The sequence below is a fragment of the Crotalus tigris genome, unplaced genomic scaffold, assembly GCF_016545835.1.
Source record: "Crotalus tigris isolate CLP2741 ecotype Arizona unplaced genomic scaffold, ASM1654583v1 scf7180000021858.18707, whole genome shotgun sequence".
Taxonomy (NCBI): domain Eukaryota; kingdom Metazoa; phylum Chordata; class Lepidosauria; order Squamata; family Viperidae; genus Crotalus; species Crotalus tigris.
Genome location: NW_024098716.1, coordinates 8,152 through 18,707, shown reverse-complemented (window position 1 = coordinate 18,707; position 10,556 = coordinate 8,152). Strand labels below are relative to the sequence as shown.

Sequence of the window (10,556 nt, the reverse complement as noted above, 5' to 3'; positions counted from 1 at the left end):
TATCCAAGGATAGCAAAGAGTATCCTCTTTGCTATATTCTAACAGTGAGGACAATTAACAGTGGAACAGTTTGCCTTCAGAAGTTGTAGGTGCTTCATCACTGGAGGTTTTTAAGAAGAGAATGGACAGCCACCTGTCTGAGATGGTATAGAGCAGGGGGTCTTCAAACTTGGTCCTTTAATGACTTGTGGACTTCAATTCCCAGAATTCCTCAGCCAGCATGCCTGGCTGAGGAATTGTGGGAGTTGAAGTCCACAAGTCATAAAAGGGCCAAGTTTGAAGACCCCTGGTATAGGGTCTCCTGCTTGAGCGGGGGGTTGGACTAGAACAGGGGTTTTCAACCAGTGGTGTGGTACATTGGCACCTGGCAGGTGGTATGCGACCATCCTAGAAAAGTGGTAGCGGGGGAGGGGAATGAGCTGAACCGGTGGCAGCACCGCACAAGCCTGAGCGAGAGATGGCTGGAGCTGCAGGGCTGTCAGGGCTCAGCGGAAGCGCCAGGATCAGAGCTTCTTCGGGGCTGTCAGGGCTCAGTGGAAGCGCCAGGATCAGCGCTGGGCTCCAGCTGAGCCCTGAAGAAGCACAAATCAGCTGGAATGTTGCAGCCTCTCCAGGGTCTTATGATTTACATTCAGATGCTTGGCCACTGATTCATATTTATGAGGGTCACAGCATCCCAGGGTCATGTGAAGTGACCAAAACTTGCTGCAACCACCCAGCAGACGGGGGGAATAAAAACCAAACACCCCCCCCACCCCCGCTGCCAATCCTCAACAGAAATGCTCACAACAATGAAAACCTCGGACAGGAGGAAGAGTGCGGCTGGGCGGGCAGGCAGGTGTCTTGCTCGGCTGTGGCTTGGGGGGCACTTTTTTCAATGCCATTGTAACTTTGAACAGTCACTAAGCGAACTGTTGTAAGTCGAGGACTACGTGTACTTTATCACTTTTTTCCGGGGTTTTTTTGGGGGGGTCATCTAGTTTTTGACCCATTGCTAGGTGACTGGTGGTCCTCGGATGTTGCCATATCCTAAAAGTGGTACAATGGGTGAAAAGGTTGAAAAGCCCTGGACTAGATGACCTCCAAGGTCCCTTCCAGCTGATTGCTATTCTTATTGCAAATCTAGATAGCATACTTAAAAGCAGAGACATCACCCTGCCAACAAAAGTGCGTATATTAAAGGCCATGGTTTTCCCATTTGCAATGTATGGCTGTGAAAGTTGGAGCATAAGAAAGGCTGAGCGCCAAAGAATTGAGGCCTTTGAACTGTGGTGCTGGAGAAGACTCCTGCGAGTCCCTTGGACTGCAAGGCCTTCAAACCGGTCAGTCCTAGAAGAGATCAACCCCGACTGCTCTTTAGAAGGCCAGATCTTGAAGCTGAAACTCAAATACTTTGGCCACCTAATAAGAAGGAAGGACTCCCTGGAGAAGGGCCTAATGCTGGGAAAGATGGAGGGCAATAGAAGAAGGGGACGACAGAGAATGAGATGGCTGGATGGAGTCACTGAAGCAGGAGGTGTGAACTTAAATGGACTCCAGAAGATGGTAGAGGACAGGAAGACCTGGAGGAATGTTGTCCATGGGATCGCGATGGGTCGGACACGACTTCGCAATTAACAACAACAACATTCTGATTGCTCTTTGTCATGAGCCATGACATGACATTCCCACTTAAGGCCAGGCTACTTCCCCATGTATTTGGGGGTAGCCTCCTATCCAAGGAACATCTGAGCTTCTTTCTCTGAAGTCAACCCAGGGCTTCCTTCTCTTGAGCAGGTAAAGATTCTCTCTCCAGCCAATTTCTGCCAATCATGAAAAAGCCGAACAAGCGTAGGTTTGGCGAATACTTAGATGGCAGACATCTTAGTAGCAGGAGAGCTCAGAACTACAGACTGGATTAAAAAAATAGGGGGGAAAATCCAGTGGAAACCATTTCTTTCTGGCCTGCAAGGGAAAAACACGGTTGCAACCATGTTGTCCCCGGGAGCAGAGTTTATCCCAAAGCAAAGCCCAGCTATGGCATTAGTTCTGCTTGAAAGGCTAAGATGAGACCTGACTGATACATGGATGGGAGGCCACCAGGAAATCCCAAGTAAGAGAGTGTGTGTGAGAGAGAGGGGGGGAGGGAGAGAGGGGAGAGAGGGAGGGAGGGAAGAGAGGGAGAGGGAGAGAGAGCAGAAAGTGGCACTGGTAAAGCACTTCCATCTTCCCCCCCCCCCCAAAATAGTAAATGAATGGTCTGCCTAGTCATCAGTCAAGCTTCATTTAAGAGACTCTTTTCCTTTAGACAGTTCCAGAAACAGCAGCTGCCTGTTTGGGCCCTCACCTGTTTTCACCTCCTGGAAAAAAGCCAGGTCTTGCCACACCAGAGAAGAGAAGAGTAAGTTGCAAGTCCGGATAACCATCCGTGAGATCGTGAACATGAAGAGTCCCCCACGACAGCTGGCAAACACGGAGCTAGAAAAGAAAAACAGCAAGAGGGGTGGGTGGGTTGGTTCCTGCTTCATCAATGGAAACTGAGTCACCGCTCCATGTATGAGCACGTACCGGATTTGACCCGGGTACAAAGAGAACGAAATGTTCACACAAACAGATCTAACCCACCGTTTAAGAATAAGTTACTTCTGATGCTCTTCCCTCCATTTTGAAACTGCTTTCATTTTCACGTTGAATTTAAATCAGCAACAATCTCCCTGGTACCAGCCAAGAACGGATGTTCCTTTAGAAAGCTTTTTTTTTTTTTTTCCAGATTTGCATTCAAGTGAAAGCTAGGGATAGACCACAAGTTTTAACTGGTTAGAATTCTGCCAGGTTGCAAAACAAGCAGCTAAGGATGTCCCAAAGGTGCTTTTTTCAGGAGCCAACTGGACTATATTGTTTTCTTTTTGACGCTTCTTCAGCTCTGGATGAGAAGCAAAACGTCTTTAAAGAAAAACAAGGAAATCCACCTTTGGGACACAAGGCAGAAAACATACTGAGCCAAGAAGACTCCACACACTTCTGTACTGCTCACGTGACCTTGAGGACACAGATAAACCTCCAAGTGGCCTCAACAATTCTCTGAAAGAATGCAAATTACTATTATTATTATAGATCATCGCACAGTCAGCCAGATGTTCAGACTGGATTTGGCATTTTGTCTACCTATCGAGTCATTATTATTATTATTATTATTATTATTATTATTATTATTATTATTATTATTATTATCGATCATAGCACAGTCAGCCAGATGTTCAGACTGGATTTGGCATTTTGTCTACCTATCGAGTCCTTACCCAGGACCTGGAATAGGCAGATGTGGATGTTTGATGGTATTACAGGTATCGTCACAGGATGGAAGCAGTTTCTAGTAAGGCCGCCTTTTGCAATTGACTAATAGCGAATTTGTCAATGCCAATGGTGTTCAAGTAGTGCTCCAGTTGTTTTGGGATTGCACCCAAGGAGCCTATTACTATTGGTACTACCCTTGCTTGTTTTTGACACAGTCTTTCTATTTCTATTTGTAGGTCTTTGTATTTTGTTATCTTCTCCAGTTCTTTCTCGTCTATTCTGCTGTCTCCAGGCACTGCCACATCCACTAGCCAGACTTTTTTGTCTTTCTTATCGACAATTGTTAAGTCTGGGGTGTTATGTTGCAGGTGCTTGTCTGTTTGAATTCTGAAGTCCCAGAGCAGTTTAACTTTATCATTTTCTATGACTTTCTCTATTTTATGATCCCACCAGTTCTTGCTTACAGGCAAATGATATTTCTTGCAGATCTTCCAATGCACCATTGTTGCTACTTTGTCATGCCGCTGCTTGTAGTCAGTCTGGGTGATTTTCTTGCAGCAGCTTACCAGGTGGTCCACTGTTTCTTCAGCTTCTTTGCATAGGCGGCACTTACTGTCTGTTGCTGTCTTCTCAATTTTGACTTTATATGCATTTGTTCTTAAGGCCTACAGCCAGAATTAGTCCCTCAGTCTCTTTCTTCAATTTTCCTGCTCTTGGCCATTGCCAGGTCTTTTTATTATCTGCTTTCCCAGCTATTTTTTTAATGTACTGGCCATGTAGTGCTTTGTCTTTCCATTGTCTTCATTTGGTCTTTTTTGTAGGCCAGTTTGGTCTGTCCGATAGTCAGTAAGCCTTCCTGATATACTAATTTCAGTGCATCTTCATCATTGTTCTTCAGATATTCTTCAAAAGCCATTTTTTCTTCTTCAACCATCTGACGTACTTGCAGCATTTCACCTATTTGCCTTGGTAGATAAAGTCTGTCAATGTCACTACTATTATTATTATTTTAAAAAAAGATGGAAGGGACCTTGGAGGTCATCTAGTCCAACCCCCTGCTCAGGCAGGAAACCCTACACCATTTCGGACAAATGGCTGTCCAGTCGCTTCTTAAAAACTTCCAGTGTCGGAGCATTCACCGCTTCTGGAGGCAGGTTGTTCCACTGGTTAATTGTTCTGTCAGGAAGTTTCTCCTTAGTTCTATGTTGCTTCTCTCCTTGATTAGTTTCCACCCATTGCTTCTTGTCCTGCTTTCAGGTGCCTTGGAGAATAGTTTGACTCCCTCTTCTCTGTGGCAGCCCTGAGATATTGGAACACAGCTATCATGTCCCCCCTCGTCCTTCTCTTCGTTAAACTAGACATACCCAATTCCAAACGACAGCTGCCTTCAAGGAATATAAATCCTTCCATTCCCCCAGCATCTAGTCAGAGCTGAAGAAGCTTCTTGGATCAGAAGCGAAACGTCCTCAAAAAACAACAACATGGAAATCCAGTTGCCTCCTGAAAAAAAATCATCTTTGGGACAACCATGTCCTGGATGACTTGAGAGTCTCCACAGATAAGCAGCTAAGAAGAAAGCAAGGGCTAAGATTTGCTTCAGGAGGACTCCAGAGAACAAACTGATTTTCAGACCTTTCTTGAAGTTCCTGCTTCATCAATGGAAACTGAGTCACAGATCCATATATGAGCACGTACCAGATTTGACCCGGGTGCAAAGAGAACGAAATGTTCATATGGACAGATCTATCCCACCATTTGAGATTAAGTTACTTCTGATGCTCTTCCCTCCATTTTGAAACGGCTTTCATTTTCAGGTTGAATTTAAATCAGCAACAAGATCCCCGATATCAGCCAAGAACGCATGTTCCTTTAGAACAGTGGTTCTCAACCTGTGGGTCGGGACCCCATTTGGGGTCGAACGACCATTTCACGGGGGTCGCCAAACAACAAGGCTGTCTGCCATTTTCCCCCCTTTTCTTTGGCCACGCCCCTGGCACCCGGTGATGTATAAGTGGTTGGGGGTCACCACAACATGGGGAACTGTATTATGGGGTTGCGGCATTAGAAAGGTTGAGAACCACTGCTTTAGAAAGCTTTTTTTTTTTTTTCCAGATTTGCATTCAAGTGAAAACTAGGGATAGACCACAAGTTTTAACTGGCTAGACTTCTGCCAGGTTGCAAAACAAGCAGCTAAGAAGAAAGCAAGGGCTAAGGTTTGCTTCAGGAGGATTCCAGAAAACAACCTCATTTTCAGATCTTTCTTGAAGTCTTAAAACATCAGGCGGGGGCCGTGTCTTTTAGGCCTCACTCGGCCTTTCACTGGCAGGCCAGAAGGGAAAAGGCACCTCCTCTGGAGTAAGCAGTTCTAATGTGGAATAATGAACAATCCCTAGAATAATGATGTGTCTCCATAATTACTGAAATAGTGCTGTGTCAGTAGTATGTGACTAACCTAATGCGCATTACACTTGGATACAATGTATGTAGCAAACTCTCCATTGTAGACCCGTGAGAAACGAACCTAATGTATTACAATGCGTGTTCCTTTGTTCCTGAGAAAAGGAAAGTATAAAACTGAAGTCTGAACCCGCCCTCGGGGTTCAGAATTGCTTGTTGTTTTTTGCTTCTGAACCTGCGCAATAAATCTCTCTGCTAAAACCCTCTGGAATTCGTAAGAGTCCTTTCGTTTTCCACAAGATTTCTGCAACCAAAAAATTGGTGAAGCCAAGATCAAAACCACATTTGCCACAGGGATCTGGCTGAGCTGAGTTGACCTCAAAAAGAGAAGCGGCATCTGGCATTGGGACAGGAGGCCACTAGGAAATCCCAGAGCAGAAGTTACACTAGGAAGTAAAAAACAAAAAACCATCCCCAAAGAAGGCAACAGTCAATAGCTCCCTTACAGCTGGCAAGGGGGGAAAAAATGTCCCAGTATCTCCATGAAGGCAACTTCATCCAACGTGATCACCCCTTGTACTGCCTTGTGAACAAGATGCCGGGCGACAACAGAACCGTAATCCTGGGTGTGCATTTAAAGGCAGCTGCAGCAAAAGTGCTGGGGGGGGGGCTGGAATAAGCTCACCTTGCAAATGAGATCAGGAAGAGTAGAGAGATGGCTGTGGAAAAGGCTTCTGCATCGTATTTGGTGCCCAGGATGTCAATCAAACGCCCGATGTAATAGGGCAGGAATGTTTCACCTGCAAAGGGAGGGGGGAAGAACAGAGGAGGTGATGTAGGATCTTTATCAGGAAAGACAGCTTAATCCACACACACAAACACAAACACATACAAACACTGCAAATTGTACGTCTTGTTCTGTGTAATGGAAGGAAACCATGAGCTTTTTGCTCCAGGGTTCCCGCCCCAACTATGGAAAGAATGGGGCAGCCCCTCAAAATGGGAGAAAAGATGCTCGAATTGGACACTGAATGGGCCGAATGGAGAGTTTGGAAAACAGGACGCACCCTGGTGAAAGCGAGTTCAGAGCCAACGGCCAAAGCCTCCGGAATTCCACATTTTATCTGGGCAGGAACTGCTCCGTGGCAGGAGGCAACCAAGAAGGGAATCAGAGGGGATTCAGGGAGAACGTCAAAAGGAGCAGCAGAATTTCAAAGACTGAGGTCAGGTCTCTTAAAGACCTTTTGGTGACCTTTTGGTGCGACTGAATTATTTTATTTTCTTTAGTGTAGGGCAGCGGTTCTCAACCTGTGGGTCGGGACCCCATTTGGGTTCGAACGACCATTTCACGGGGGTCGCCAAACAACGCAGTCCGCCATTTTTTCTCCCCTTTTCCTTAGCTGTGCTACTCCCTTTTATTCTATTGGCTTTTGAAAGCCAATAGAATAGACTCTCTTGAATAGAGTCTAATTCTATTGGCTTTCAAAAGCCAATAGGAATTGTCCAGGCTGTCTCTGCCCTGCTGAGCCCACCAAAAGTCCCATTCTGCAAACGGTGCTGCACCAGTTGAGTAGTCCTCGACTTACGACTGGTTGAGTAATCCTCGACTTACGACCGGTTGGGGGTCGCGGCATTAAAAAGGTTGAGAACCACTGGTGTAGGGTGTGATTGCAGCCCTGGTGATTATTTGTGGTTCTCACAAGATTCGCGTTTCTCGCCATGCACACGTATGCATAACCCGAACTAGGCTGTTGTTTCTCTGTGTCATATAATATATGTAGGTCTATGCGTAATTCTGTATTTATTTATTTATTGATTGATTGATTTTATTGATTTATGGCATATTTATGTAGTGTTTATCGGAGATGGTGACTCTTTGAGAGCTGTACGCAATGACATTTCATTTTAATGTATGCCGATTAGTGTACGTTCAAGGTGACAATAAAGTTATTATTCTATTCTCTTCACTTATCCTGCGACACAGAGAATGATTTAATCCACCACCAACTCACCAATCACCGCCAGGACGAGGACCAAGAAAGCGCCAGTGAGATACAGCTTGTCTGGACGGAAAAGATGGAGCATCTTCCAAAGGGTGGCCTTGTCTTCTTTCCGGGACTCCTTTGGGCTTCGCCCTTCTGCCAGGATCCCCCAGAGGAGCTGGGAGAAGCCCACCGCCCCGTAGATTGCCAGCCACCAAGACCACGCGGCCGAAGAGACCAGGAGGGGAGGGTCCCCAAGCCAGTGTCCCACCAACAGGTACAAAGGGGGCACGATGCTGACTGCAGCCACCGTGGAGAAGGACACTGGGGAGGTTCGACCCATGGAGAACAGACCCCTGACCCCTAAGAGAACCAGCAGTCGGAGAGCGGCCTCCAGCCAAGCTGCTGAGACCCCCAGTGGGACCAGGGAGGGGCTCCATCCATTCAGCAAGGAGAGCAGGATTCGGTCGCAGAGAATCAGGGGAATTGCCTGAAACACGACAGGGACCAGCATCTTTCTGATGGGCTCTGGGGAGAAAGACGGAGGGATTACTGTTTATGGGAATCTGGGGGTTACGGATTTAAGAGGATCCCTGTATGAGATAGAATCAAGATCACATGAAGTATTAATACCACTTTACAATGCCTTGGTAAGGCCACACTTGGAATACTGCATCCAGTTATAGTCATCACGATGTAAAAAAAAGATGTTGAGACTCTAGAAAGAGTACAGAGAAGAGCAACAAAGATGATTAGGGGACTGGAGGCTAAAACATATAAGGAACGGCTACTGGAATTGGGTAGGTCTAGTTTAACGAAGAGAATGATGAGGGGGGACATGATAGCAGTGTTCCACTATCTCAGGGGCTGCCACAAAGTGGAGGGAGTCAAGCTATTTTCAAAAGCGCCTGAGGGCAGGACAAGAAGCAACGGATGGAAACTAATCCAGGAGAGAAGCAATCTAGAACTAAGGAGAAACTTCCTGACAGTTAGAACAATTAACCAGTGGAACAAACTGCCTCCAGAAGCGGTGAATGCTCCAACACTGGAAGTTTTTAAGAAGAGACTGGACAGCCATTTGTCCGAAATGGTATAGGGTTACCACCTGAGCAGGGGGTTGGACTAGATGACCTCCAAGGTCCCTTCCAACTTTACTATTATTATTATATTTGGTTCCTCAAGTCAACTAAACTGCCTCCCAATTCTCTACCCTCCAAGATCCTGCATCTAATCAGAAAACTTCTCAGCAAAGGATTCCTGTGGCTGCAGCCTCAATATCCATTCTGAGTGCAGCAAATCTTGTGGCAATTTCGGGAAAGGTCACATTTACACTAATTTTGGCTTCTTTGGTTACAGCAGTGTTTCTCAACCTTGACAATTTTAAGGCATGTTGACTTCAACTCCCAGAATTCCACAGCCAGCAATGCTGGCTGTGAAATTCTGGGAGTTGAAGTCCACATGCCTTAAAATTGTCAAGGTTGAGAAACACTGGGTTACAGGCACCTTTCTGCGTATTTTAATTTGCGACACGTTCTCCGGTCCTAGGGGCACCCCAGCACTGCTCGTGAAGGCTGAAATCAGAATAACAAGCGTTGGAAGGGACCTCAGAGGTCATCTAGTCCAACCCCCTGCTCCAGCAGGACACCCTATATACCATTCCAGACAAGTGACTGTCCCGTCTCTTCTTTAAAAACCTCCTGTGATGGAGCACCCACAACTTCCGAAGGCAAGCCCTTCCACTGGTTCAGGGGTAGGCAACCTTGGCTCTTTTATGACTGGTGGACTTCAATTCCCAGAATTCCTGAGCCAGCCATGCTGAGGGGAAAGGGAGAAGTTTCCAAGCTGAGCCATGCTGGCTCAGGAATTCTGGGAGTTGAAGTCCACGAGTCATAAAAGAGCCAAGGTTGCCTACCCCTGCGTGACTGGTTAATTGTTCTCACTGTGAGGAAATGTCTCCTTAACTCTAGACCAGTGTTTCTCAACCTTGACAATTTTAAGGCATGTGGACTTCAACTCCCAGAATTCCACAGCCAGCATTGCTGGCTATGGAATTCTGGGAGTTGAAGTCCACATGCCTTAAAATTGTCAAGGTTAAGAAACACTACTCTAGATTGCTTCTTCGTTCAGTTTCCTTGGCAACAAACCCCAAAACTGTGAAAGAAGCATCTGAATATCCAGGTCGGTTCTTTCAGGCTAGTAAGGATTTGAACCCCGCTCCCATCCTCCGGAGTAGAGGCGCGACGCAAAACAGGAGCCCCAAAGTTTAGATCCCGCGCAAAGTAGAAAGAAACACGCCAGAGTTAGTTCTTAAGAAGGCAGGAAATCGGGGATCACTACCCAGCTACTTAAGGAGCAGGTGGACTGCGCTCCCCCTCGTCCGCAGCCAGCATGAGCAGCCGTGCTGGATGGGAATGATGGAGAGTGGAGTCCCTCGCACCCCCTCGGAGCCGCTCAATCATCCAGATTAGTGCAACCCTCCGCTCTTTTTCCAGCCTCTCACCTTCCAGCAGCGGCCAGGAAAGTCCTTCCATGCCGGGCTTTTGATCCTTCTGGATCCGATGCCTCGCTTCAGCCGTGCCGGGCTGGGTTTTCCCTCTCTTGTACACAAAACTCACAGCACAGAGCCGAAAAATCCCCCAACAAGTTGCTTGCGCTTTCGGTTTGAGCTTCTCGTTATGTCCCTGCCTCGTTGCTTTTTTCTGAGCTGCATTAGTTGCTAATAGTAATCGTAATAGTAGTAAAGTTGGAAGGGACCTTGGAGGTCATCTAGTCCAACCCCCTGCTCAGGCATAACCCTACACCATTTTCGGACAAATGGCTGTCCATTCTCTTCTTAGAAAACTCAGTGTTCGGAAGCATTCACTGCTTCTGAGTCAGCTGTTCACTGATTATTGTTCTCACTGT

The 10,556-nt window shown here is 46.6% G+C and overlaps 1 protein-coding gene across 1 annotated transcript; it reads right to left on the bottom strand.

The window, feature by feature from the left end:
- Positions 1–2,326: 2,326 nt before the first annotated feature.
- On the bottom strand, positions 2,327–10,318 carry LOC120296938 (antigen peptide transporter 2-like; the record flags this gene model as incomplete). Its single annotated transcript, XM_039319011.1, has 4 exons — positions 10,153–10,318; positions 7,683–8,180; positions 6,356–6,470; positions 2,327–2,457 (listed from the first exon to the last, which is right to left on the bottom strand). Coding segments are annotated over exons 1-4 (775 nt in total), but the record flags the coding sequence as incomplete, so codon positions are not given.
- Positions 10,319–10,556: the final 238 nt, after the last annotated feature.